The following is a 27,254-nucleotide window of genomic DNA, read 5'->3' on the forward strand; positions in this document are numbered from 1 at the left end:
CCAGGGCATCAATGTGGACTTCAACAGCTTCCTCATTTCCCCTTCCCCCACCTCATCCTAGTTTCAAACTTCCAGCTCAGTTACTGCCTCCTTGACTTGTCCGACCTGCCTATCTTCTTTTCCACCTATCCACTCCACCCTCTCCTCCTTGATCTATCACCTTCATCCCCTCCCCCACTCACCCATTGTACTCTATGCTACTCTCTCCCCACCCCCACCCTCCTCTAGCTTATCTCTCCACGCTTCAGGCTCATTGCCTTTATTCCTGATGAAGGGCTTTTGCCCGGAACGTCGATTTCGCTGCTCGTTGGATGCTGCCTGAACTGCTGTGTTCTTCCAGCACCACTAATCCAGTATTTGATTTTCAGCATCTGCAGTTATTGTTTTTACCCTGCTTCCCAACATGCTCATCCCCATGGGCAGCTAGGGCTAGGACATGCAGAGCAAATGATGGGCAAATGATGCAGCCATCAGGATGTGTAAGAAGATGCAGTGAGCGGGATTCTGTGGCACCTAAGCGGGCCCACCGATCTTTCTCGGACTAGGGAGCTGATTGCTGAGCCGCGCAAATGCCCTCAATCGGGTCAGGAATGGCGGGAAATTGGCGTATGCAAAGCCTGTGTAGTAGGATTTGTAGCGGCCGTACAGGCCACCTGTCAGCAAAAGCATTTCCACGGGTGACATGATCCTAAGCAGCTGTACGGGCTGTTAATGACCGCTATTGTGGAGGGAAGCAGGATGGCTACGAAAAGATTGTTAAAAAGCTGGCCATGTTGTAAGGGGTTTCCCAAAGAAATACCGAAGCCTCTGTTTCCAGAGGGTGCTGACATCATGAACCACTCCGAAAGCGTTGCGAGAGTTTATATAAATATTGACAGATTTGCCAGCAGCTAGAATGCAAACCATTCAGCTGTCTGCGCAGAAGTTCTGTGAAGGAGTACAGCGGATTTCTGAAGGCATACACATCACATCGCCTGCTAGTGTCTGAGGGTCGGAATGGTGAAAGGAAGACCCATTGGTGAAAAGGACCATATCAGGGTTATCCAAAGGGTCTCAGAAAGATCGAGACGAGCGGTGGCGATCTCATGGACAATATGCAAACAACCATGGGTCAGCTGTCAGAGAGTGGTCGGTAGCAGGGAGGAAGTTTGCAGGATTCAGGGCTGGGGCGCGGCGCAATGTAAGATTGGAACAGGATAGTAGGATTACCTCATAGCCCATATGCCTGGATGCAGTAAAACGTTGGGTTGCTGTGGAATTTAACAGCAGGGAAACCAATTGTGGAACAAAAATTGTGCGTGGATGATCCAGCACAAAGAGGGGTAGAGTTTTCAACCATTATGGAGGCAGCCGCCACAGCTCGCAAACATGCCGCATTCCTCTCACAAAAGGTGGTAACTGTACAGAGTCAAACGTTACAGGGCGCCTGAGATCCCCATGAATCTGTGTCAGAATGCCGGAAGCTTTTCCTTCTTCTCAGTAACAAAAAGATGGAACAGCTGCGAGCAATCTGGAAGACCCAGGGTGTGTGCAGAACTCAGTCTTGGCTTTAACTCTTCAAAAGCATGTGTCATTTCAGCTGTCCACTGTACTATCAATGGTTGTTTCGGAGAAGAAGCCTCCCTGAGAGGTGCATCAATCTCAAGGTCAGGAATCCAGTGCCTACAGTAATTCACCATCCCCAAAAAAGGACATTAGCTCGGTACGCATGGCAGGAGAAGGGACGCTGATAATTGTAGACACTGGATTAGTGGTGCTGGAAGAGCACAGCAGTTCAGGCAGCATCCAAGTAGCTTCGAAATCGACGTTTTGGGCAAAAGCCCTTCATCAGGAATAAAGGCAGTGAGCCTGAAGCGTGGAGAGATAAGCTAGAGGAGGGTGGGGGTGGGGAGAAAGTAGCATAGAGTGCAATGGGTGAGTGGGGGAGGGGATGAAGGTGATAGGTCAAGGAGGAGAAGGTGGAGTGGATAGGTGGAAAAGGAGATAGGCAGGTAGGACAAGTCCGGACAAGTTATGGGGACAGTTACTGAGCTGGAAGTTGAGAACGAGGGTGAGGTGGGGGAAGGGGAAATGAGGAAACTGTTGAAGTCCATATTGATGCCCTGGGGTTGAAGTGTTCCGAGGCGGAAGATGAGGCATTCTTCCTCCAGGCGTCTGGTGGTAAGGGAGCGGCGGTGAAGGAGGCCCAGGACCTCCATGTCCTCGGCAGAGTGGGAGGGGAGTTGAAATGTTGGGCCACAGGGCGGTGTGGTTGATTGGTGCGGGTGTCCCGGAGATGATCCCTAAAGCACTCTGCTAGGAGGCACCCAGTCTCCCCAATGTATAGGAGACCGCATTGGGAGCAACGGATACAATAAATGATATTAGTGGATGTGCAAGTAAAACTTTGATGGATGTGGAAGGCTCCTTTAGGGCCTTGGATAGAGGTGAGGGAGGAGGTGTGGGCGCAGGTTTTACAGTTCCTGCGGTGGCAGGGGGAAGGTGCCAGGATTGGAGGGTGGGTTGTTTGGGGGCGTGGACCTAACCAGGTAGTCGCGGAGGGAACGGTCTTTTTGGAAGGCAGAAAGGGGTGGGGAGGGAAATATATCCCTGGTAGTGGGGTCTGTTTGGAGGTGGCGGAAATGTCGGATGATTTGGTTTATGCGAAGGTTGGTAGGGTGGAAGGTGAGCACCAGGGGCGTTCTGTCCTTGTTACGGTTGGAGGGGTGGGGTCTGAGGGCGGAGGTGCGGGATGTGGACAAGATGCGTTGGAGGGCATCTTTAACCACGTGGGAAGGGAAATTGCGGTCTCTAAAGAAGGAGGCCATCTGGTGTGTTCTGTGGTGGAACTGGTCCTCCTGGGAGCAGATCCAGTGGAGGCGGAGAAATTGGGAATACGGGATGGCATTTTTGCAAGAGATAGGGTGGGAAGAGGTGTAATCCAGGTAGCTGTGGGAGTCGGTGGGTTTGTAAAAAATGTCAGTGTCAAGTCGGTCGTCACTAATGGAGATGGAGAGGTCCAGGAAGGGGAGCGAGGTGTCAGAGATAGTTCAGGTAAATTTAAGGTCAGGGTGGAATGTGTTGGTGAAGTTGATGAATTGCTCAACCTCCTCACGGGAGCACGAGGTGGCGCCAATGCAGTCATCAATGTAGCGGAGGAAGAGGTGGGGAGTGGTGCCGGTGTAAATACGGAAGATCAACTGCTCTACGTAGCCAACAAAGAGACAGGCATAGCTGGGGCTCATACGTGTGCCCATGGCTACCCCTTTGGTCTGGAGGAAGTGGGAGGTGTCAAAGGAGAAATCGTTAAGGGTGAGGACCAGTTCGGCCAAACGAATGAGAGTGTCATTGGAAGGGTACTGTTGGGGACGTCGGGAGAGGAAAAAACGGAGGGCTTGGAGGCCCTGGTCATGGCGGATGGAGGTGTAGAGGGATTGGATATCCATGGTGAAGATGAGGCATTGGGGGCCAGGGAAACGGAAGTCTTGGAGGCGGTGGAGGGCGTGGGTGGTGTCTCGAACGTATGTGGGGAGTTCCTGGACTGGGGGGAAAGGACAGTGTCAAGGTAGGTAGAGGTGAGTTCAGTGGGGCAGGAGCATGCTGAGACAATGGGTCGGCCAGGGTGGTCAGGCTTGTGAATCTTGGGAAGGAGGTAGAACCAGGCAGTGCGGTGTACCCGGACTATGAGGTTGGAAGCTGTGGGTGGGAGATCTCCTGAGGTGATGAGATTCTGTATGGTCTGGGAGATGATGGTTTGGTGATGGGGGGTGGGGTCATGGTTGAGGGGGCAGTAGGAAGAGGTGTCCTCGAGTTGGCGTTTAGCTTCAGAGGTGTAGAGGACAGTGCGCCAGACTACCACTGCGCCCCCTTTATCCGCTGGCTTGATGGTGAGGTTGGGATTGGAGCAGAGGGATTGGAGGGCTGCGCGTTGTGAGGGTGAGAGGTTGGAGTGGGGGAGGGAGGTAGACAGGTTGAGGCGGTTAATGTCCCGGCGGCAGTTGGAAATGAAGAGGTCGAGGGCAGGTAATAGGCCAGCGCAGGGTGTCCAGGTGGATGCAGTCTGTTGGAGGTGGGCGAAGGGGTCCTCGGAAGGTTGGCGGGAGTCCTGATTGTGAAAGTAAGCTCGGAGGCGGAGGCGACGGAAGAATTGTTCGACGTCACGGCGTGTATTAAATTCATTGATGCGTGGACAGAGGGGGTGAAGGTGAGTCCTTTGCTGAGGACTGATCGTTCGTCCTCAGTGAGGGGGAGGTCTGGAGGGATGGTGAAAACTCGGCAGGGCTGGGAGCTGGGATCTGGTGTGGGTGTAGAGCTGGGAGTGGGGGCGGAACCTGTAACTGGACTGGGTGTGATGGTGGGGGGAATGGGGGTGGAGTCATGAGCAGGGATAGTGTTCTTCTTGGGGTTCTGGGGGGTGGGGATAGTGACAGTGGGGTCTGTGGGGGGCATGTCAGCAGAATGCAGGTGAGTGGCGCTGGTGGGGGCAGAAGAGGTGGTGACCACGGCAGTAGGGGTGGCGGGAATCACTGAGCATGTGGCATCAGCGATGATGTGAAGAGCAGAAGTGATGTCAGGTGTGATGCATGAGGAATTGTGAGGGGTGGAAGTGGTTGTGGGAGCGGCCATGATAGGAGCGGAAGTGACATCATCAATCAGCATGGGGGTGGTAGCTGCATCAGCCGCATGGTTCATGGTGCAATAGGTTCTGAGGCCAGGGGAGTGTTCTGGAATGTTTGAGGAGCGCTGGTTATGGAGGTGGGTGGATAAAAGTTTGTTGTACTTACAGTTTTTAATGTTTGAGATGGAATTGAAATACTGTTTGTTGAGAGTATGAATTCTCCTGAGGATGTAGTACAGAGTGGGTCCTTTGCAATTTTGAGAGAGTGTGGCCCTCAGCTGAGGCAGGGCTGACTGTAGAGAGGTTAGGTGCCAGCGCATTGCTGCAAGCGTGAAGCGGAGGATCTTGAAGGAGAACTGTTGCTGGTGTTTTTGAATCTGTAGTCTGTACTGTTTGTCCTGTTCGGGTCCGAACTCTACTGGTTTAAAGGTGGTCCGGAGTCCGTGTGGGATGAGTTGGTTACGGAGGCAGGCACTGAGGAAGCAAACGTGGCTGTGGTAGCGAGTTTGTTTCATGACATGTTTGAAGAGGTTCAGGGCAGAGGAAATGACCTGGGAGTTGCAGTGGGAGAGGGACTCCCTGAGATTCTTGTAGAGAGAGGAGGAAAACTTCTTCAAGGCAGGCATCCTTGCAAGAGGATTCGCAGTAGGGTTAAAATCAACGAGGTAAAAACAATGATTGCAGATTCTGGAAACCAGATTCTGGATTAGTGGTGCTGGAAGAGCACAGCAGTTCAGGCAGCATCCAAGTAGCTTCGAAATCGACGTTTCGGGCAAAAGCCCTTCATCAGGAATAAAGGCAGTGAGCCTGAAGCATGGAGAGATAAGATAGAGGAGGGTGGGGGTGGGGAGAAAGTAGCATAGAGTACAATGGGTGAGTGGGGGAGGGGATGAAGGTGATAGGTCAAGGAGGAGAAGGTGGAGTGGATAGGTGGAAAAGGAGATAGGCAGGTAGGACAAGTCCGGACAAGTTATGGGGACAGTTACTGAGCTGGAAGTTTAGAACTAGGGTGAGGTGGGGGAGGGGAAATGAGGAAACTGTTGAAGTCCACATTGATGCCCTGGGGTTGAAGTGTTCCGAGGCGGAAGATGAGGCGTTCTTCCTCCAGGCGTCTGGTGGTGAGGGAGCGGCGGTGAAGGAGGCCCAGGACCTCCATGTCCTCGGCAGAGTGGGAGGGGGAGTTGAAATGTTGGGCCACAGGGCGGTGTGGTTGATTGGTGCGTGTGTCCCGGAGATGTTCCCTAAAGCGCTCTGCTAGGAGGTGTCCAGTCTCCCCAATGTAGAGGAGACCGCATCGGGAGCAACGGATAAAATAAATGATATTAGTGGATGTGCAAGTAAAACTTTGATGAATGTGGAAGGCTCCTTTAGGGCCTTGGATAGAGGTGAGGGAGGAGGTGTGGGCGCAGGTTTTACAGTTCCTGCGGTGGCAGGGGAAGGTGCCAGGATTGGAGGGTGGGTTGTTTGGGGGCGTGGACCTAACCAGGTAGTCGCGGAGGGAATGGTCTTTGCGGAAGGCGGAAAGGGGTGGGGAGGGAAATATATCCCTGGTGGTGGGGTCTGTTTTGAGGTGGCGGAAATGTCGGTGGATGATTTGGTTTATGCGAAGGTTTGTAGGGTGGAAGGTGAGCACCAGGGGTGTTCTGTCCTTGTTACGGTTGGAGGGGTGGGGTCTGAGGGCAGAGGTGCGGGATGTAGATGAGATGCGTTGGAGGGCATCTTTAACCACGTGGGAAGGGAAATTGTGGTCTCTAAAGAAGGAGGCCATCTGGTGTGTTCTGTGGTGGAACTGGTCCTCCTGGACAATCAGGGGCCAGGGGTCTTATACCCTGTGAGAGAGAGAAGCCCAAGTAATGCACATTAGGCTGACAGAACTGCATTTTGTGGCCATCCTGTGCCAGGCTCTGAAGTAGGGTAAAAGTGTCTTGCATGCAGGCATCTGCTGAGGCGGAGGGGACAAGTAAGTCGTGCAAGGCAAGTGGAGGGTTTCAAAGGTCCGCTCCAAAGCGGAAGTACAGACATTGGGGCACTCCATATACCCTTGGGGAAGCTGTGTCCATGTGTACGGCCGTCGCCAAAAGTAAAGGCAAAAAGGCGTTGACTTTCAGCGGACAATTTAATAGAGAAAAAGGCAGAGCAGAGGTCAACTACTGAAAGGCAAGCGGCGGTGGCAGGGACAGTGGTGAGGATGGCATTGGTGTCAGGCACCACGGGGAACCGGGAACAACAATAACGTTTCGAGAACGTAAATTCCGCACAAATTTCCACCTGTTCGGTTTTTCAGGCTTTGGAACCGGCAAGATGGGAGTGATGCAGGGGCTCCGCATGGACACAAGGATGACCTGCTGCAGGAGGGAAGTAATGACTGATCGTACCCTTTCTATCGCAGAAGGTTTAACGTGTACTGGCAGACTGAGGGCCGGGAGCGCCAGCCTTGAAGGTGACGGTATGTGGTGGGGCAGAAAGGACCATGGTTAGAGTGACACGCCCATAACGGGCTGCAAACCCTCCAGGAGCCGCGGGTGAGCGAAGGAAGAAGCAGCGAGGGGTCCAGAACCGTGAAGGTAGCTGTTATGGTGAGGGCAAGTAAACGTAAAGAGAAACCGTTAAGATCGAATATATAATGATGATGAATCGCCAGGTGTAAGGGGCTCAAACGAACAGGGAAGGTCGCAGAGACGGGCATGCATGGAGGATAAATCGCTCAGTGTCCGGGGGTTTTGAGGATGATAGGAATTAAAGGTATAACGTCTGGGAGGAAAAGCTGAGACTGCTAAAATGTCAGCGAGATTTCAGCAGAGGGTCCCCTGTGTCTAACATAGCGGTGACCAGTAAGGGTAACGTTGGTTTCTTTATTCAGATGTGAATCCGCAAGCGCAGAATATGACGAGTCGTGAGTGCAGAGCTGAACAGCCGTGTCATGGAAGTCTCAAAAGGGGGCGGCCAATCAACAGGACCCAGCGCAGAAAAGGGGCACCAGCGCAACTATACAATGATGGAATCAAAAAGCGAGCGAACCGGGGCACTGGCACAGTGCCATGTAAAGAGGGCAGGTGCAGTGCGTGGCAGTGGAGTCTCAATCGAAATTCTAAGACAAGACCCTGAGGGGAACAGTGGATAGAAGCGTTTAATTTATAGAGGGTTTCACAGCCGAGTAAAGCAATGGACAGGAAGGGGAAATGATAGCCGAATCGGGAACGGTGACAGGTCCGATGGTAACAGGGATCGTATCAGAGAAGGGCTCAACCATGGGTATACCGGAGACACCCACAGTATGAACAGAATCGGAATTGAGGGGTAGAGCCACAGAGGGAGGTGCTGAAGAGCAAGTTGCCCCGGAATCCACCAAAACCGGAACGGCATGCCCCCACACCCCTCTCCTCCCACCCCCACTGTCATCAAACAGATCCTCACCAGGCCTTTGGCTACAATGAGCTCGCTCTTCATCACTGTCCTCATAACTAATCCCACCTTTTACCTCTGCCTCCATTTTAGATTGACTTTGGCTTTGTATTGCCAGCTTCTGAAGTCGAAACTCTTTCACCCACCTCTCTCATTATCCCTTTCTTTTACATTTAATCATTATTCAAAATGTTTCATTTCCTTTTCATAGTCAAGCTATTTTAATTCTTTTGTTCTTTGTTCTGCTGCAATTATCTCTCTCTTTCTTCTTTTTTCCCCCTAATTAAAGCTGTTTCATCTGCAATTGAGTTTTGGTTATTTCCAATTACTCCGACTGCATTCTTGGTAATTGTAAATGCTAAGTTATTGTGGGAATTCTCTTCCCTGTCATCACAGGCACAGGTATTCTCAACATCAGCTTATCTGCCAATTCCGAAAGGTTTATCTTACTCACTTCCATACAGAACATTACAACGCAGTACAGGCCCTTCGGCCCTCGATGTTGCGCCGCCCTGCCATACCAATCTGAAGCCCATCCCATCTACACTATTCCATGTACGTCCATATGCTTGTCCAATGACGACTTAAATATACTTAAACTTGGTGAATCTACTACCGTTGCAGGCAAAGCATTCCATACCCTTACTACTCTCTGAGTAAAGAAACTACCTCTGACATCTGTCCTATATCTATCATCCCTCAATTTAAAGCTATGCCCTCTCGTGCTCGCCATCACCATTCTTGGAAAAAGGCTCTCCCTGTCCACCCTATCTAACCCTCTGATTATCTTATATGTCTCTATTAAGTCACCTCACAACCTTCTTCTCTCTAACAAAAACAGCCTCAAGTCCCTCAGTCTTTCCTCGTAAGACCTTCCCTCCATACCAGGCAACATCCTAGTAAATCTCCTCTGCACTCTTTCCAAAGCTTCCACATCCTTCTTATAATGCGGTGACCAGAACTGTACACAATATTCCAAGTGCGGTCGCACCAGAGTTTTGTACAGCTGCAGCATGACCTCATGGTTCCAGAACTCGATCCCTCTATTAATAAAAGCTAAGACACTGTATGCCTTCTTAACAACCCTGTCAATCTGGGTGGCAACTTTCAAGGATCTGTGTACCTGGACATAGATCTCTCTGCTCATCTACACTATCAAGAATCTTACCATTAGCCCAGTACTCTGCATTCCAATTACTCCAACCAAAGTGAATCACCTCACACTTGTCCGTATTAAATTCCATTTGCCACCTCTCAGCCCAGCTCTGCAGCTTATCTATGTCTCTCTGTAACCTATAACATCCTTCGTCAGTATCCACAACTCCACCACCTTAGTGTCATCTGCAAATTTACTAACCCACCCTTCTACGCCCTCATTCAGGTCGTTTATAAAAATGACGAACAGCAGTGGACCCAACACCGACCATTGCGGTACACCACTGGTAACTGGACTACAGAATGAACATTTCCCATCAACTGCAACCCTCTGTCTTCTTTCAGCAAGCCAATTACTGATCCAAACTGCTATATCTCCCACAATCCCATTCCTCCGCATTTTGTACAATAGCCGACTGTGGGGAACCTTATCGAACGCCTTGCTGAAATCCATATACACCACATCAACTGGTTTACTCTCATCTACCTGTTTGGTCACCTTCTCAAAGAACTCAATAAGGTTTGTGAGGCACGACCTACCCTTCACAAAACCATGCTGACTATCCCTAATCAAATTATTCTTTTCTAGATGATTATAATCCTAACTCTTCTTATAACATTTTCCAACACTTTACCAACAACTGAAGTAAGGCTCACTGGTCTATAATTACCAGGATTGTCTCTACTCCCCTTCTTGAACAGGGGAACCATATTTGCTATCCTCCAGTCTTCTGGCACTATTCCTGTAGACAATGACAATTTAAAGATCAATGCCAAAGGCTCGGCAATCTCCCTGGCTTCCCAGAGGACCCTAGGATAAATACTTGCCAGCCCAAGGTACATATCTATTTTCACACTCTGCAGGATTTCTAATACCTCTTCCCAGTGAACCTCAATCACACCTAGTCTAGTAGCCTGTATCTCAGTAATCACCTCGACAACATTGTCATTTTCTGGAGTGAATACTGTTGAAAAATATTCATTTAGTGCTTCCCCTATCTCCTCTGAATCCACAGACAACTTCCCACTACTATCCTTGATTGGCCCTAATCTTACTCTAATCATTCTTTTATTCCTTAAATACCTGTAGAAAATCTTAGGGTTTACCCTGATCCTATCCGCCAACAACTTCTCATGTCTCGTCTGAGCTCTCTCTTTAGGTCTTTCCTGGCTACCTTGTAACCCTCGAGCATCCTAACTGAGCCTTCACATCTCATCCTAACATAAGCCACCTTCTTCCTCTTGACCAGACATTCCACTTCCTTCATAAACCACGGCTCTTGCGCTCTACAGCTTCCTCCCTGACAGGTACATACTTATCTAGGACACACAGTAGCTTTTCCTTGAATAAGCTCCACATTTCTAATGTGCCTATCCCCAGCAGTTTCCTTCCCCATCCTATGCTTCCTAAATCTTGCCTAATCGCATCGTAATTGCCTATCCCCCAGCTGTAACTCTTGACCGGTGGTATACACCTATCCCTTTCTATCAACAAAGTAAACATAACAGAATTGTGATCACTATCACCAAAGTGCTCACCTACTTCCAAATCTAACACCTGGCCAGGCTCATTACCCAGTACCAAATCTAATATGGCTTCACCCCTTGTCAACCACTCCAAATGATTTCTACCAGACCCAGTAATGCTTAGCTGATGAAAGAGCCATTATTACACAAAGGCACAGCCTATTTAAACAAACAGAACGCAACCCCACCTGAAAAGAGAATACCAAAATTCACCCTTCCCTGTCTTTGTATCCAATAATCCTAAACCAAACCTGAAATTACAGAATTTGATCCCAAGAAGAGTCCCCAATTTCTTATGAACCAGACAAAACCCCCTCAAAATATATCAAGGAGATAAGCTAAACACTGACTTTTATCTTAGTTAAGGGCAAGCATAAGGTGGTGTTCCAGATGTGATTTGATTGGTCATACTACTAGGTTTTAAGAAAACACACTTTATTCTTACACCACAGTTAAAATACAAACAAAAAAAAAGCACTTTTAATGCTATTGAAATACTTAACAAAAGAATATATTATTCAACTACTAATCACCAACTTTTCCAAGCATTCTTGGAACACATCCTCAGTAAAGGCAAACTCAGCAAAATAGACTTTCTCATGTGATATCTCCAGATCAGGGAAAAGGAACTCTGAAAGATATGATTTAGCAGCCTAAAAACTCCTCAAACTTTTAGCTATAGCAGAGAGAGAGAGAAATACCCAGCAGCTTCAACAGCCAACTCCCCAAACCCTCCAAATTCAATTGAAAGCAAAACTAAAACCCTGGCTTTGTGTAAGCCTGACTCCATCCACTCATGCTTCTTCTAATTTAAAAAAAACTCGAGGGATCCAAGATGGCAGCGACCCAGCAAGTCTGAGTCTATAGTGCTCCTCCTAAGGCTTGGGCAAAGTGGGTCACCCACCCCCACCACACTCACCAAATCATTTAAAATAGCTGTTTAATTTAATTAGTTGCTTAGTGTTGAATTTAAACAATATAATCTTCAGTAAAAATGACTAAAGGGAAGGGAGCCCGCAGTTCTCAGCGGGCAGGAACCCCTCCCCCACCCTCTCCCTCTCCAGCTGCAGCTGAGGCGTCCACAGCCGCCCCGGGGGACTTACCGACAGTGACAAGCCTTGTGGAGCTGATCTCCAAGCTGGATGCGAAGATCAACGCTTTTATCGAGGAGTCCCGAAATCGATGGGACTCACTCTCGGCCGCGCTGCAAAAGCACGACCGAGACATCCAGGAAATCGAGCGCCGAGTCGGAGGGGCGGAGTTAAAGGCCGCGACCTCCGAAACTACAGCGCAATCGGCCGTGGATCAGGTCCGGACTCTCGAACAGCGAGTCCGGATCTTAGAGAATCATATTGATGACCTCGATAATCGAGGTCGTCGAAAAAATATTCGTTTGCTGGGCCTTCCCGAACGGGAAGAGGAAGGCCAGCTTACAGCATTTCTCGAGCAGTGGCTGCCACAGCTTTTAAATCTGGAAGCTGGATCAGGCCAGGTAAGGGTGGAATGGGCCTACCGGGTCACAATACACGGGCCCGGCTCGAACCAGCGTCCACACCCGGTCCTGTTCCGGCTGCGGAGCTATAGGGAGAGGCAGATACTCCTAGAAGCTTCTAGAAATCTTGGAAAAGACCCCCAAGCCATGATCTATAAAGGATCCAAGATCATGTTATTCCAGGACTTTTCCCCAGCTCTGGTCTGAAAGAGGAAGGAATTCGATGAGGCGAAGAAGTGTTTAAGGGACTTAAATATTCAGTACTCCTTACGCTACCCAGCGACGCTACGCTTTAACCATGAAGGATCCGTGTATAACTTCGGATCACCAGAAAAGGCTAAGGAATTCTTGGACTCTCTTAGATAAACTGTAAGAGATAATGGATGTTGGTTTGCCTTTCCCCCCACTTTGGTTTATATCCCCCTCCTTTTTGTTTTTTCTTACCTTACTGTTTAATATTATCATGGGGGGTGGGGAGAGGGATTTATTTATTTGTTCTCTATTTAACGATTTTCTCCCGCCCTTGGGGTTTTTTTAAATTATTCTATGTATATATATATATGTGTGTGTGTGTATGTATGTATGCATATATATGTATATATATAAGCTTTAGTTAATGTTGGTGGGGGGAGGTGGTTACCTTATTCTATTTTACCTCTGTCTCTAGGAGCAGGGTTGTTTTCCCTTGCTATTTTGTATTACTATATTTTATTATTATTTGTTGAGGTTGTAATTTTATAGTTATATATGTTTATACATGGTATTAACATTACCAAATATATCCAGGTGTGGGTGGGTGGGGGTAGGTTGCTCACTGTTAACTCTAGCTTTGTATTATATCTGAATTCTCCTCATCCTATTGAGGAGCGGCTGGGTCAAGGGTGGGGCATTGGTTGGGAGAGGATATGATGGACCTTTGGAAAGGAAGTGACACCCCCTGGGAACAAGGGGGAAAATCTCCATTTAAATACGTTTTTTTAATTGTTTAGAAATAGTTTTTTATTATACTGTTGTGAGTATATTAGAGAGCCTTTATTTTTGTGAATTTTATATGCTCTATGCTCGGGATGTTTTGGATAGGGTTTCCCCTCCCGAGGGGTCTCGGATTTGCCCAGATGATTATGGTTGATCAGTCGGTTAAGTGGTGCACCTGGAATGTCAAGGGGAGTAATTCGCCAGTCAAAAGGAAGAAAATATTATCAAATCTTAAGAAAGAAAGAGTTGATATAGCTCTCCTACAGGAGACACATCTGTCGGATAAAGAACACTTGAAATTATGATAGGGTGGATTTGATCAGGCCTTTTTTTCTTCTTTTAGCTCAAAAAGTAGGGGAGTTGTTATTCTTGTTCGGAAGAATTTCCCTTTCAAAATCCTAAATCAGATAAAAGACGAATCTGGATGATATATTCTGATTAAAGTCCTTATAAATGGAGAGGAATATGGGATTTTAAATCTGTACTGCCCCCCGGCACACCCCTTTAAATTTATAACGGAAGCCTTCTCAAAATTGATGGCTCTTGGTGCCTGTCATACAATTATAGGGGGAGACTTTAATTGTATTATGGATCCGGAAATAGATAGGATTCCCAAGAGTACTGTAGGAGTATCTCCCAGATCTAGACAATTGGTGGATCTGAACAAAGAATTAGATTAGTAGATGTATGGAGATGTCTTCATCCACAGGGCAGATTTTTCTTTTTATTCCAATCCACATAAATGCCATACCAGAATTAATATGTTTTTTGCCCCCTCGATTTTTTAAAATTCCATATCATCCTGTAAAATAGGTAGTATAGCATTTTCCGACCACGCTGCTGTATATATGGAAATCAAGGTGAGAAACAATGGGACAAGATGATTAGGGGGTTAGATAGGGTTGACAGTGAGAACCTTTTGCCACGTATGGAGTCAGCTATTACAAGGGGGCATAGCTTTAAATTAAGGGCGGGTAGATATAGGACTGATGTTAGGGGTAGGTTCTTCACTCAGCGAGTCGTAAGTTCATGGAATGCCCTGCCAGTAGCAGTGGTGGACTCTCCCTCTTTATGGGTATTTAAGCGGGCATTGGATAGGTATATGGAGGATAGTGGGTTAGTGTAGGTTAGGTGGGCTTTGATTGGCGCAACATCGAGGGCCGAAGGGCCTGTACTGCGCTGTATTCTTCTATGTTCTATGTTCTATGTTCTATCCCCTCGGCGTTGGTATATGGACACCTTCCTAATGAAAGACAGTAAATTTATAAAGTACTTTTCTCAAGAATTTAAAACTTTTTTAGAAATTAATTCAGGTACGGCTAGCAACCCATCAATGATGTGGGAGACCATCAAAGCTTACGCGTGAGGTTTGATCATCTCCGACTCAGCGACCCAGAAAAAATTGAAGGGAGATCAACAGCGTCTGCTCGAAGCTCGCTTAAAAGCAGCTGAAATAGCATATGCTGATAGACCTTCTTTTATTAAATTGCAAAGGAGTATGGCCCTTAGGACAGCTCTAAACACTACGCTTACCCAAATGGCTAAGAGGGAAATATTATTTGCAAAACAAAGGTTATATGAATTTGGCGACAAACCGGGTAGATACTTAGCATTTCTCGCAAAGAAAAAAAAGGCCTCTCAAACTATCACGTCTATCAAGGAAAGTACGGGTATTTTGACTCATGATCATAAAAAGATTAATGCAATCTTTAGAAAATTTTATTCTGATTTATATAAATCACAGGATTGTGAAGATAGGACTAGGAGGATGCAGTCATTTTTTTAAAAACCTGACCTTTCCAGACCTAACTCCAGAACAGGTATCGGTCTTAAATGCTCCCCTAACAGTCCAAGAAATACTTGATGCAATCAGGCAACTTCAGAGCGGTAAGGCACCGGGCCAGATGGTTTTCAAGCTGAATTCTATAAAGAATTTACAGAAATATTGGCTGGTCCACTTATGGACATGTATAACTATGCATATAGTCAGGGCTGTCTCCCGCCTTCGCTGAAAGAGGCAAATATCTCTCTTATCCTTAAAAAAGGAAAGGATCCAGAAGATTGTACGTCATACAGACCAATATCCTTGCTAAATGTAGATTTTAAAATCCTTTCTAAAACGTTAGCATTCAGACTAGGAAAGGTACTGCCACATATCATAAAGGAGGATCAGACGGGGTTTATTAAGGGCCATAGATCATCCAATAATGTTAGAAGGGTTTTGAATATGATTCAAGCCTGTCATCAGGGAAAGATACCAGGAGTAGTAGTTTCATTAGACGCGGAAAAGGCATTTGATAGAGTTGAATGGTCATATTTGTTTTACACATTGGAAAGGTTTGGCATTGGAAAGGTGTTTACCAAATGGGTCTCAACATTGTATAGTGATCCCAAAGCAGTTGTGGTTACCAATGGATTAGGTTCGGATAGCTTCAGTGTGGGTAGGGGCTGCCGTCAGGGATGTCCTCTCTCGCCATTGTTATTTACGGTAATAATTGAACCACTAGCAGAAGCTATACAGGCTGATCCTAATATAACAGCCCCGAGGATTGCTACAGGTAAACATAAAATTACCCTGTATGCAGATGATGTTCTCCTATTCCTCAATAATCCCCTGATGTCCGTACCTGGCTTAATCCAAGTTATTAATACATTTATCACATTCTCAGGCTATAAAATTAATTTCTCAAAATCGGAGGCTATGCCAATGGGTGGCCTTGCTATGACACCCCACTTAGTGGACGGATCCCTTTTTCCCTTTCGTTGGTCCCTGGAGGGCTTCTTATTTATATTTAGGTATTTTTATTACCCCAGTATTTAGTCAGTTTTACAAGGCTAACTTTGTGCATTTACTGGAAAGGATAAGGCAGGACCTCCAGTGATGGGGAGACCTTCCAATTTCCTGGTTGGGTAGAATAGCACTAATTAAAATGAATGTCCTGCCCCATCTCCTATATCCTATGAGAATGCTTCCGGTGATGCTGCCAAGGCTGGCACTACATAAATTATATGGCTGGCTGGGTTCCTTTATCTGGAATCATAGACGGCCCCTCGTTAAGCTGAAGAAGCTACAGCTTCCACAGACAAGGGGAGGATTGGACTTCCCAGATTTTAGGAAATATCAGTTAAGTTCCTTATTAAGTTACATAGCTGATTGATTGTGGATCAAACAAGACCCAATCTGGCTGGACATCGAGGCTTCTCAAGTAAAATACCCACTTATTAACCTTTTATTTTCAGACAAGAGGAAAATCATTACGGATCACTGTAAAAATACTAAATACAATTAAAGCTTGGAATATAATGTGGCCAAATGAGGGCAACTCACATAAAACATCCTCCTATGCGCCGATAGTGGGAGCATGGGGATTCCAACCGGGGTTTACAGACGCCACTTTTAAACTCTGGAGATCTAGGAGTATCTGTTGTTTAGGGGACCTATTTAAAGACGGGGTCCTGATGTCTTTTGAACAGCTGCGTCAGAAATTCGGATTACCTAATGGAAACCTCTATCGATACTTCCAAATTCGAGATTATATACAGAAGAAGACGACGTTATTAGATAGTCTTTATAAATCAGATAAAGAATGTAGAGTACTACGACCAATGGGGGTATCCTCCATCAGTACCATTTATCATTTACTACATGATGAAATATCGGGAGATATGGACAATCTGCTTAAAACATGGGATCAGGAATTGGGACTAGAAATCTCTATAGGAACGTGGAATGACATTTGGGAAAATGCCAGAAGAATCACCATCTGTAACAGAACTCAGGCCATCCAGCTGAAGATACTTCATAGGGCCCAAATAGCACCGGATCGATTGGCAAAATTTAAGGCAGGGGCATCTCCAATGTGTCCCAAATGTAAAATAGAGGTGGGCACTCTTGTACATTGTCTATGGACCTGTCATAAGATCCGTAGATACTGGACTAAAGTAGCAAGTGCCCTGACAGAAATTTTAGGAACGGAAATTAAAGTGGACCCTGCATCTCTCCTTTTGGGCTTTTCGAACTTATCCTCCCTGGACATGTACGGGAAGAGACTATTTTCTATTCTTTCTGTGCAAGGAAAAGTATCTTGGTAAACTGGATGGCTGAGGGCCCCTCTGGACTTTCAAATTGGCACAGATTAATTATGGAATGTATTCCCCTTGACTTCCTTACAAATATGGTGCACCGAAAGACTGAATTATTTTATAAAATATGGCAACCCTTCTTGAGTTATATGAATACAGATATTTTGGCTATCCTAACAAGGGCTTTTATTTAATTGAGATTACGAACCTGGCTGGTCCGGGGCCCCTTGGGAGAGGAATCCCGCACATTTGATGTTAACACATTCAGAGCATGTATCTCACTACCCAATTCCTATGTTATCCGCTGTTTTTTTTTTCTCTTTCTCTGAATAATGTAAGAGACTTAAATAAATACTCTGGTTAGTTGTAGGTTAGATTAGTAGTTAGTTGAGTTTTGTTTATTTTTCCTCGATATTTTTCTTTTGTTAAATTTTGGTTATTATATATTTAAGATTTAATTGTATATCAATGTTTGTACTTGAGAGTTTTGTTTATTTTTGTAAACTTGTAAAAATGTTAAATTTCTAATAAAAATATCTATTAAAAAAACTCAAACATAAAGCTGATTATCCACTCCTTCTGAACCACATTCTGTCACCACTGCCCACCTCTCTCTGCAAGAGAAACAGCACAGAACAAATCCCTGGGAAAGGCACAGATCATTATACCTGCCCCATGGGCAAGATTGAGCCATGATGATAGCGTCTGGGATATTGATTGTTAGGCATAATTTCATGAGTATGACCATTCAGGCTGTTGCTTGATTAGTCAGTGAGACAGCTTTTCCAATTTTGGCACTAGTCCCCAGGAGGACATTTCAGGGTCACTAGGACTGAGTTTGTTATTGTCACTTCTGTTACTTATGCTTTGGCTACTTGATATGACCGAGTGACTTGCTGAGCCACTTCAAGTGTCAACCTCATTGTTGTATATGTGGAGTCAACACATTGGCCAGACTAGGTTAAAACAGCAGAATGCTTTCCCTGTAGAACTATGTGAACTTTATGGATTTTATGGCATTTTTTCATAATCATTAGATGAGTAATTTCAGACCAGACTGAACTCTGGTTTTCAATATAATAGTTATAAGATCAGGTCAGAGGCTAGGAATACTTTGGTGAGTCAGGTGGTCAGTTACTCACCGAAGTCTACCAACAATCTACAAGGAATACGTTTGGGAAGTGATGGAATACTCCCCACTTCCCTGAATGAGTGCAACTCCAAAAGCACTCATGAAGCTTGACTCCATCCAGTTCAAAGTAGCCTGTTTGATTGGGACCAAACCCACACCCACTTGCCGTACCTACTGATACTTAGTAGCAGCATTGTGTACTATTTACCAGATCCATAGCAGAAATTCACTGAGGCTCTTTAGACTCTACCTTCCAAGCCCATCATCACTTCCATCTAGAAGGTCAAAGTGTAGTAAATACATGGGAACACCACCATCTGCAGGTAGTCAAATGACTTAGTATCCTGACTTGCAAATGTGTCACTGTTCCTTCATGGTTACTGGGTCAAAATCCTTGAATCCCACCCCACCACATCCCAAATGCACTGAGAGTGTACCTACAGCACATAGAGATGTACAGCTCGGAAACAGACCCTTCAGTCCAATTCGTCCATGCCGACCAGATATCCCAACCCAATCTAGTCCCACCTGCCAGCACCCAGCCCGTATCCCTCCAAATCCTTCCTATTCATATAACCATCCAGATGCCTCTTAAATGTTCCAATTGTACCACCCTCCACCACATCCTCTGGCAGCTCATTCCATACATGTACCACCCTGTGTGTGAAAAAGTTGCCCCGTAGGTCTCTTTTATATCTTTCCCCTCTCACCCTAAACCTGTGCCCTCTAGTTCTGGACTCTCTGACCCCAGGGAAAAGACTTTGCCTACCTACCCTATCCATGCCCCTCAATTTTGTAAACCTCTATAAGGTCACCCCTCAGCCTCTGACGCTCCAGGGAAAACAGCCCCAAGCCTGTTCAGCCTCGCCTATAGCTCAAATCCTCCAACCCTGGCAACATCCTTGTAAATCTTTTCTGAACCCTTTCAAGTTTCACAACATCTTTCTGATAGGAAGGAGACCAGAATTGCATGCAATATTCCAACAGTCGTCCAACCAATGTCCTGTACAGCCGCAACATGACCTCCCAACTCCTGTACTCAAAGTAGCAGATCAAGGCAGCAGCTCACCACCAGTTTCTCAAGGTGGTAATAGGCAACTAAGGAAAGGCACTAAATGTTGGCCAGCCAACACTGCCCATGTCACATGAGTGAATAAAAAAATTGTAAGTGGATGTAAATATGATAGCAGGATAGCACAATAGCAAATGGAATTTAACTTAAGTCATTGAATCAAGGGATGACCATCACCAGCCAAACAAGAATATGTCACCATTGCAAAAATCAAATGGACAGAGAGAGAAAAGGGATTTTAACCCCATCGACTTCTGATTTTCAGAATTTTGTTTATTTTGTCTGCATTGTTTGGTGCTTGTAAAGAATATTATTTGCTTTTTGTCGGTCTTGGTCATAATTGGCGGGTTACATGTTTGAGGTTTGAAAGGGTATAGCTTAAAGTGAAAAATTAAAAATCCTTTCCTTTCATAGTTCTTGTTAAAGTTGAGAACTTTACAATAAATTTTCACTGCTACTGAAACAACCTGATGTGGTTTGCTTCTTTCCTGGGTAACAAAGTCATGCAGACTGGGCTTTGGTGGTCTCACTTGGAATTCTTATATATCAGTGATAACCTATGGAGCAGTGAAACAAAATTAATTGGCACATTCTTCCCAGTTTCCATATAGTTCTAAAGAGGACTTTTGGAGGGGGGGGGGGGGGGTGGGGGAGGAGGGGATGTTTATGTGTATCAGTCTTTAAAAGGTGGCAGGACACACAGAGAATAGTTAGTAAAGCAAATGGAATCTACGTTATATTATTAAACAGGAAAGTTATGCTGAACCTTTGTAAAGCCCTAATTAGGCCTTAAAAAAGCATTTACTGCTATTCAACACCCTTCAGGAAAGGCATTTCTTTGAGATGGTGAAAAGGAGGTTTATTAAATGGTACCAAGGATGAGCAGTTTTAGATAAAACAGCAGTTTTAGATAAAACAGTAGGTTGGCGAAGTTACAGCAAAGGAGATAGAGGGGAGATTTGAATTAAGTGTACATCATGCTATGTTCACATGAAGTAGATAAGCTGTTCCCATTATTGATGCTACCTAATGTGGAAATAGATGTAAAGTTTTGGGCAGGAGAAACAAGTATGGATGATTGTGGGAGGAACTTTATTTCTACACACGTGGTATAAGCATGGAATTTGCTGCATACCAAGGCGGTAGAAGCAAAGATGATTGAATTATTTCAAAGGAAAAATAGATGGATTAAGTGGTATTGACAGGAAGAGGCTAAATTCACTTTTACACTATGACAGGCTACTCAATTCAAACGACATTTCCAGAAAATTGCTGAGGTCTCAACATCCTATTGTTAAATAACCCATCATTCAAAAGATGAGTAGGGATGAAAGCCATAACTAAATCTGTAGTATCCAGAAATGCCAAGTGAAAAAGAAAACTTTTAGCCCCTTGCATTCACTTTTATCTCTAGAGCTGGCTCATATATTGGAAGTGGCAAAATACAGATCAACTACATTACCACCGCTCAAAACCACCTCAAATTTTTAATGTATGCTTTTCTTGGGTACAGTAATTAAGGTCATGTGCAATTTTGTTCTTTTTGATTTAATCATATGTAGAGAGATTTCTGGTGCAAGTCTTAGCAAATGTTAAGATTCTCCAGTCCCAGCATTCATTAATTAGAAATTAGAGTAAATTATACAAAGTATACAGTAACTATTTACTACAAAAGCTTCTACTAATACAATTAACTGTGCAACCAAGTGCAGATCATGTGCAAAAAGTATTGGTTTTCCAAACCCAAATTTGTTAAAATAATAATTTCTTTAGATTGAAGAAGTTTCTACATCACAAGCGAATATGACCAGATAGTGCTTTAGTAAAAAATATTACATCAAAAAAATATGATGAAAAGGAATTCAAGGCAGAAATGGAAAACTTGTGTGCACATTGACTCCTCAGTAGATCACCAACTGGGCAATGAGTTCCTTGGCATCTTGTATGCTTGTTGGTATTTGTGATCCATCTTCAGCAACATGGGTTCCAATGAGGAAAAGCTTCCTTTTATCACCTAACATTTCAAGGGAAAGCTGCTCATGGATTTCTGAAATAGTGCAGGCTCCTTTAATATCCTATAAGACACAATAACATCTAATCTTACAGACAAGTAATTATCCCCTTTAATATTTTATTACAGATTCTTGAATTCTTCAGTAATTTCCAGAAACTGAGACACAAAACAGATAAAAATGTTAAACCAGAGTGGTGAAATTAAGAGCAAACATGTTGAATAACAGATGATTAAGTGTCAAAGTATGTAGCAGCAATTCATATAACGTTACAGTCAGAGATGTATAGCACGGAAACAGGCCCTTCGATCCAACTCATCCATGCCAACCAGATATCCTAAATAAATCTAGTCCTATTGCCAGCATTTGGCCCAAATCCCTCTAAACCATTCCTATTCATATGCCCATCCAGATGTCTTTTAAACATTGTAATTGTACAAGCCTCCACCACTTCCTCAGGCACCAGGAGGAAAAAGTGTGAAAAAGTTAAATCTCTTATAAATCTTTCCCCTCTCAACTTAAACCTATGCCCCCAAGTTTTGGACTTCCCCACCCCAGAGAAAATGCCTAGTCCAATTACCCTATCCACACCCCTCATGATTTTATAAACCTCTACAAAGTCATCCCTCAGCCTGTCACTCCAGAATAAACATCCCCAGGCTGTGGTGCTAGCTAGAAGGGCCAAATGGCCTACTCCTACGTCTACTGTCTATTCAGTCTCTCCCTATAGCTCAAACCCTCCAACCCTAGACTTGAAATGAAATAGCAGAGGCAGTAGCTGTGCAGACTCACTTGCTGGTTCAGCGTAGGTTTCTTTCTCAGTTTGAATCACTTCCCATGTGGTCACTGCCACTGACTTTGTCTGCTTTCTTTCTTTTTTAAAAAAGTGCCCATTATTTTGATTTTCACCCCCCCTAAGGTTCCAAAACAAATCAATAGCTTATAACACACTAACTACTGCTCCCAAAATTTGAGGAAATCAACTCTGACACTGAAAAAATCCTCAAAAAAGAAACTGCTCTTACAGCCACATTTTGTCCTGTCCTCTATCTTGAATTATCCAGAAACCTTCTCTTATCCATATTTTTCCACTTTTTGGTGCAAAGTAGATTAATTAAATCGATAATTTTCCTGTTCATTAACAAAACTTTCAAAATCATGTTGACAAACTCTGATCAAGCCATTTCATTTACAATTCACCTGAGTATGCATGCCATCAAGGTCCACTGATCTTACCAGAGTTCCACTTTATTCAGCATGATTTCTCAGTTAATTACTCTCATACCTTCTGATCTACTCCATCATACCCACCTTTACATTTCTTTGTAAAGTTTTAAGCAAACACATTTTTAGTATGTCACTCCTTCATCCTCTTTTAAAAAAAACGTTTTCTTTTTTAATTGGTCCTACCCAAGCTTTCTTACAAAGGGAAATTTTGGCAATCATTAAAGTTGTAGATTTACTAGAATAATACTTGAATGTAAAGGTTTATGTTTGAGAGGAGATACTAAATAAGCCATGAAATTTGGAAGGTTAGAAGTTCATTTGATTAACAGTTTCAAGAAATTAAGGAGAATAGAGCATATATCGGGAGAAACCATTTAGAACAATAAAACAATATTTCTAAGAATAAAATGTTGTGAATTCAACCAGGGATTTGGCTATTTTGGATCTGGTAATGGTGTAATTAGGCAGGTTCAATAAAAGGAGGAGCAAATTACTGCAGATACTGGAATCTGTACTAAAAACAACAAATGCTGGAGATCACAGTGGGTCAGACAGTATCCATGGAGACAAGGAAAGCTTCAGCTCTGATGAAGTGTCATATAGACTCAAAAGGTTAGCTTGCTCTCTCTCCATGGATGTTGTCTGACCCACTGTGATCTCCAGCATTTTCTTTTTTTCAGTACAGGTTCTATAAATAATCTCAGAGTAGAAGGTAGCCCTAGGAAACAGTGGCCATAACTTCAAATTTAGCATTCAGTTGGAGAGGAAAGAACTTGGGTCAGAAAACACTATTCATCTTAAATAAGGGTAATTAGGTAAGGATCAGGGCAGAGTTGGCTGGAGTGAACTGGGAAAGGTGTTTAGCAAAAAAAATTTAGGAACAATGGCAAATGATTAAGAAGATGGTTTATGACTCACTGCAAAGATATATTTTAGGTAGGAATGAGGATTCTATGTATTGGATAAACCAACCATGGTTAATCAATGGAATTAAAAGGATAGTATCAAATTATAGAGTTGTGGAGATACACAGAACAGAAACAGACCTTCCGGTCCAATCTGTTCTGTGAACAATTATTCTAAATGAATCTGGTCACATTTGGCCCATATCTCTCAAAACCCTTCCTATTCATATACCCATCCAGATGCATTTTAAATGTTGCAATTGTACCAGTCTCCACCAGCTCTTCTGGCAACTCATTCCATACATAGAGTCATAGAGATGTACAGCATGGAAACAAACCCTTCGGTCTAACTCGTCCATGCCAACCAGATATCCTAAACTAATCTAGTCCCATTTGCCAGCACTTGGCCCATATCCCTCCAAACCCTTCCTATTCACATACCCATCCAGAGGCCTTATAAATGTTGCAATTGTACCAGTCTCTACCACTTCCTCTGGCAGGTCATTTCATACACGTACCACCCTCCACGTGAAAAAGTTGCCCCTTAGGTCCCTCTTATATTTTTCCTCTTCTCACCCTAAACCTATTGCCCTCTATTCTGGACTCCCACACCCCAGGGAATTGTGTATTTATCCTATCCATTTTCCTCATGATTTTATAAACCTCTAAGGTCATCCCTTAGCCTCCAACACTCCAGGAAAAATAGCCCCAACCTATTCAACCTCTTCCTACACCTCAAATCCTCGAATCCTGGCAACATCCTTGTAAATCTTTTCTGAATCCTTTCAAGTTTCACAACATCCTTCTGGTAGGAAGGAGACCTGAACTGCATGCAATATTCCAACAGTGGCCTAACCAATGTCCTGTACAGCCGCAACATGACCTCCGAACTCCTATATTCAATGCTCTGACCAATAAAGGAAAGCATACCAAGCGCTTTCTTTCTATCCTATCTACCTGCAACTCTATTTTCAAGGAGCTATGAATCTGCACTCTAAGGTGTCTTTGTTCAGCAGCACTCCCTAGGACCTTGCCATTAAGTGTATAAGTTCTTCCTTAATTTGCTTTTCCAAAATGAAGCACCTCGTGTTTATGTAAATTAAACTCCATCTACCACTCCTCAGCCCATTGGCCCATCTGATCAAGATCCCATTGTACTCTGATGTAATCTTCTTCACTGTCCACTACACCTCTAATTTTGGGGTCTCCTGTAATACCTTCTACATTCACATCCAAATCATTTACATAAATGACGAAAAGTAGTGGAATCAGCACTGATCCTTGTGGCAGTCCACTGGTTACAAGCCTCCAGTCTGAAAAGCAACCCTCCACTACAACCCTGTCTTCTACCTTGAAGTCAGTTCTGTATCCCAAATACTGGATTAGTGGTGCTGGAAGAGCACAGCAGTTCAGGCAGCATCCAATGAGCAGCGAAATCAACGTTTCGGGCAAAAGCCTGCGATGCCTGTCTCTTTGTTGGCTATGTAGAACCAAAGGCGTAGCCATGGGCACACGTATGGGCCCCAGCTATGCCTGTCTCTTTGTTGGCTATGTAGAACAGTTGATCTTCCGTAATTACACCGGCACCACTCCCCACCTCTTCCTCCGCTACATTGATGACTGCATTGGCGCCACCTCGTGCTCCCGCGAGGAGGTTGAGCAATTCATCAACTTCACCAACACATTCCACCCTGACCTTAAATTTACCTGGACTATCTCTGACACCTCGCTCCGCTTCCTGGACCTCTCCATCTCCCTTAGTGACGACCGACTTGACACTGACATTTTTTACAAACCCACCGACTCCCATAGCTACCTGGATTACACCTCTTCCCACCCTATCTCTTGCAAAAATGCCATCCCGTATTCCCAATTTCTCCGCCTCCGCCGTATCTGCTCCCAGGAGGACCAGTTCCACCATAGGACACACCAGATGGCCTCCTTCTTTAGAGACCGCAATTTCCCTTCCCACGTGGTTAAAGATGCCCTCCAACGCATCTCGTCCACATCCCGCACCTCCGCACTCAGACCCCACCCCTCCAACCGTAACAAGGACAGAACGCCCCTGGTGCTCACCTTCCACCCTACAAACCTTCGCATAAACCAAATCATCCATCGACATTTCCGCCACCTCCAAAAAGACCCCACAACCAGGGATATATTTCCCTCCCCACCCCTTTCCGCCTTCCGCAAAGACCGTTCCCTCCGTGACTACCTGGTCAGGTCCACACCCCGCTACGACCCACCCTCCCATTCTGGCACTTTCCCCTGCCACCGCAGGAACTGTAAAACCTGTGCCCACACCTCCTCCCTCACCTCTATCCAAGGCCCTAAAGGAGCCTTCCACATCCATCAAAGTTTCACCTGCACATCCACCAATATCATTTATTGTATCCGTTGCTCCCGATGCGGTCTCCTCTACATTGGGGAGACTGGGCGCCTCCTAGCAGAGCGCTTTAGGGAACATCTCCGAGACACCCGCACCAATCAACCAAACCGCCCCGTGGCCCAACATTTCAACTCCCCCTCCCACTCTGCCGAGGACATGGAGGTCCTAGGCCTCCTTCACCGCCGCTCCCTCACCACCAGACGCCTGGAGGAAGAACGCCTCATCTTCCGCCTCGGAACACTTCAACCCCAGGGCATCAATGTGGACTTCAACAGCTTCCTCATTTCCCCTTCCCCCACCTCATCCTAGTTTCAAACTTCCAGCTCAGTTACTGCCTCCTTGACTTGTCCGACCTGCCTATCTTCTTTTCCACCTATCCACTCCACCCTCTCCTCCTTGATCTATCACCTTCATCCCCTCCCCCACTCACCCATTGTACTCTATGCTACTCTCTCCCCACCCCCACCCTCCTCTAGCTTATCTCTCCACGCTTCAGGCTCATTGCCTTTATTCCTGATGAAGGGCTTTTGCCCGAAACGTCGATTTCGCTGCTCGTTGGATGCTGCCTGAACTGCTGTGCTCTTCCAGCACCACTAATCCAGTATTTGATTTTCAGCATCTGCAGTTATTGTTTTTACCCTGCTTCCCAACATGCTCATCCCCATGGGCAGCTAGGGCTAGGACATGCAGAGCAAATGATGGGCAAATGATGCAGCCATCAGGATGTGTAAGAAGATGCAGTGAGCGGGATTCTGTGGCACCTAAGCGGGCCCACCGATCTTTCTCGGACTAGGGAGCTGATTGCTGAGCCGCGCAAATGCCCTCAATCGGGTCAGGAATGGCGGGAAATTGGCGTATGCAAAGCCTGTGTAGTAGGATTTGTAGCGGCCGTACAGGCCACCTGTCAGCAAAAGCATTTCCACGGGTGACATGATCCTAAGCAGCTGTACGGGCTGTTAATGACCGCTATTGTGGAGGGAAGCAGGATGGCTACGAAAAGATTGTTAAAAAGCTGGCCATGTTGTAAGGGGTTTCCCAAAGAAATACCGAAGCCTCTGTTTCCAGAGGGTGCTGACATCATGAACCACTCCGAAAGCGTTGCGAGAGTTTATATAAATATTGACAGATTTGCCAGCAGCTAGAATGCAAACCATTCAGCTGTCTGCGCAGAAGTTCTGTGAAGGAGTACAGCGGATTTCTGAAGGCATACACATCACATCGCCTGCTAGTGTCTGAGGGTCGGAATGGTGAAAGGAAGACCCATTGGTGAAAAGGACCATATCAGG

The 27,254-nt window shown here is 45.3% G+C and overlaps 2 protein-coding genes across 4 annotated transcripts; one reads left to right on the forward strand and one right to left on the reverse strand.

Annotated features, from left to right (window-relative positions):
- Window positions 1-339: 339 nt before the first annotated feature.
- LOC140485517 (uncharacterized) lies at window positions 340-13,358 on the forward strand. 3 transcript variants are annotated; one of them, XR_011962379.1, is made up of 3 exons: window positions 340-1,646; window positions 6,882-7,043; window positions 7,458-13,358. XR_011962379.1 is itself a non-coding variant. In XM_072583693.1 (2 exons), the coding sequence occupies exon 2, from the start codon at window positions 11,676-11,678 to the stop codon at window positions 12,378-12,380; it is 705 nt and encodes a 234-aa protein (XP_072439794.1). In that variant the 5' UTR covers window positions 6,282-7,043; window positions 7,458-11,675; the 3' UTR covers window positions 12,381-13,358. The 3 variants fall into 3 exon arrangements, 1 of the variants encoding a protein (XP_072439794.1); XR_011962380.1 differs by lacking the exon at window positions 340-1,646 and adding an exon at window positions 3,770-4,183; XM_072583693.1 differs by lacking the exon at window positions 340-1,646 and having other exon boundaries at window positions 6,282-7,043.
- A 2,540-nt stretch (window positions 13,359-15,898) lies between these two features.
- Window positions 15,899-26,900, reverse strand: LOC140485515 (ADP-ribosylation factor-like protein 9). The gene is made up of 2 exons (XM_072583691.1): window positions 26,790-26,900; window positions 15,899-21,510 (listed from the first exon to the last, which is right to left on the reverse strand). The coding sequence occupies exons 1-2, from the start codon at window positions 26,898-26,900 to the stop codon at window positions 21,337-21,339; spliced, it is 285 nt and encodes a 94-aa protein (XP_072439792.1). The 3' UTR covers window positions 15,899-21,336.
- Between the last annotated feature and the right edge of the window lie 354 nt (window positions 26,901-27,254).

The sequence above is a fragment of the Chiloscyllium punctatum genome, chromosome 14 (genome assembly GCF_047496795.1).
Source record: "Chiloscyllium punctatum isolate Juve2018m chromosome 14, sChiPun1.3, whole genome shotgun sequence".
Classification (NCBI taxonomy): domain Eukaryota; kingdom Metazoa; phylum Chordata; class Chondrichthyes; order Orectolobiformes; family Hemiscylliidae; genus Chiloscyllium; species Chiloscyllium punctatum.

What these genes read in the sequence shown, in the direction of transcription:
- LOC140485517 (XM_072583693.1), top strand. Translation starts at nt 11,676, where the DNA reads ATGACTAAAGGGAAGGGAGCCCGCAGTTCTCAGCGGGCAGGAACCCCT.
- LOC140485515 (XM_072583691.1), bottom strand. Translation starts at nt 26,900, where the DNA reads ATGTCACCCGTGGAAATGCTTTTGCTGACAGGTGGCCTGTACGGCCGC. An exon ending in CATTCCTGACCCGATTGAGG is followed by an intron (nt 21,511 to 26,789) that starts GCATTTGCGCGG and finishes TGTGTCTTATAG; the next exon opens with GATATTAAAGGAGCCTGCAC.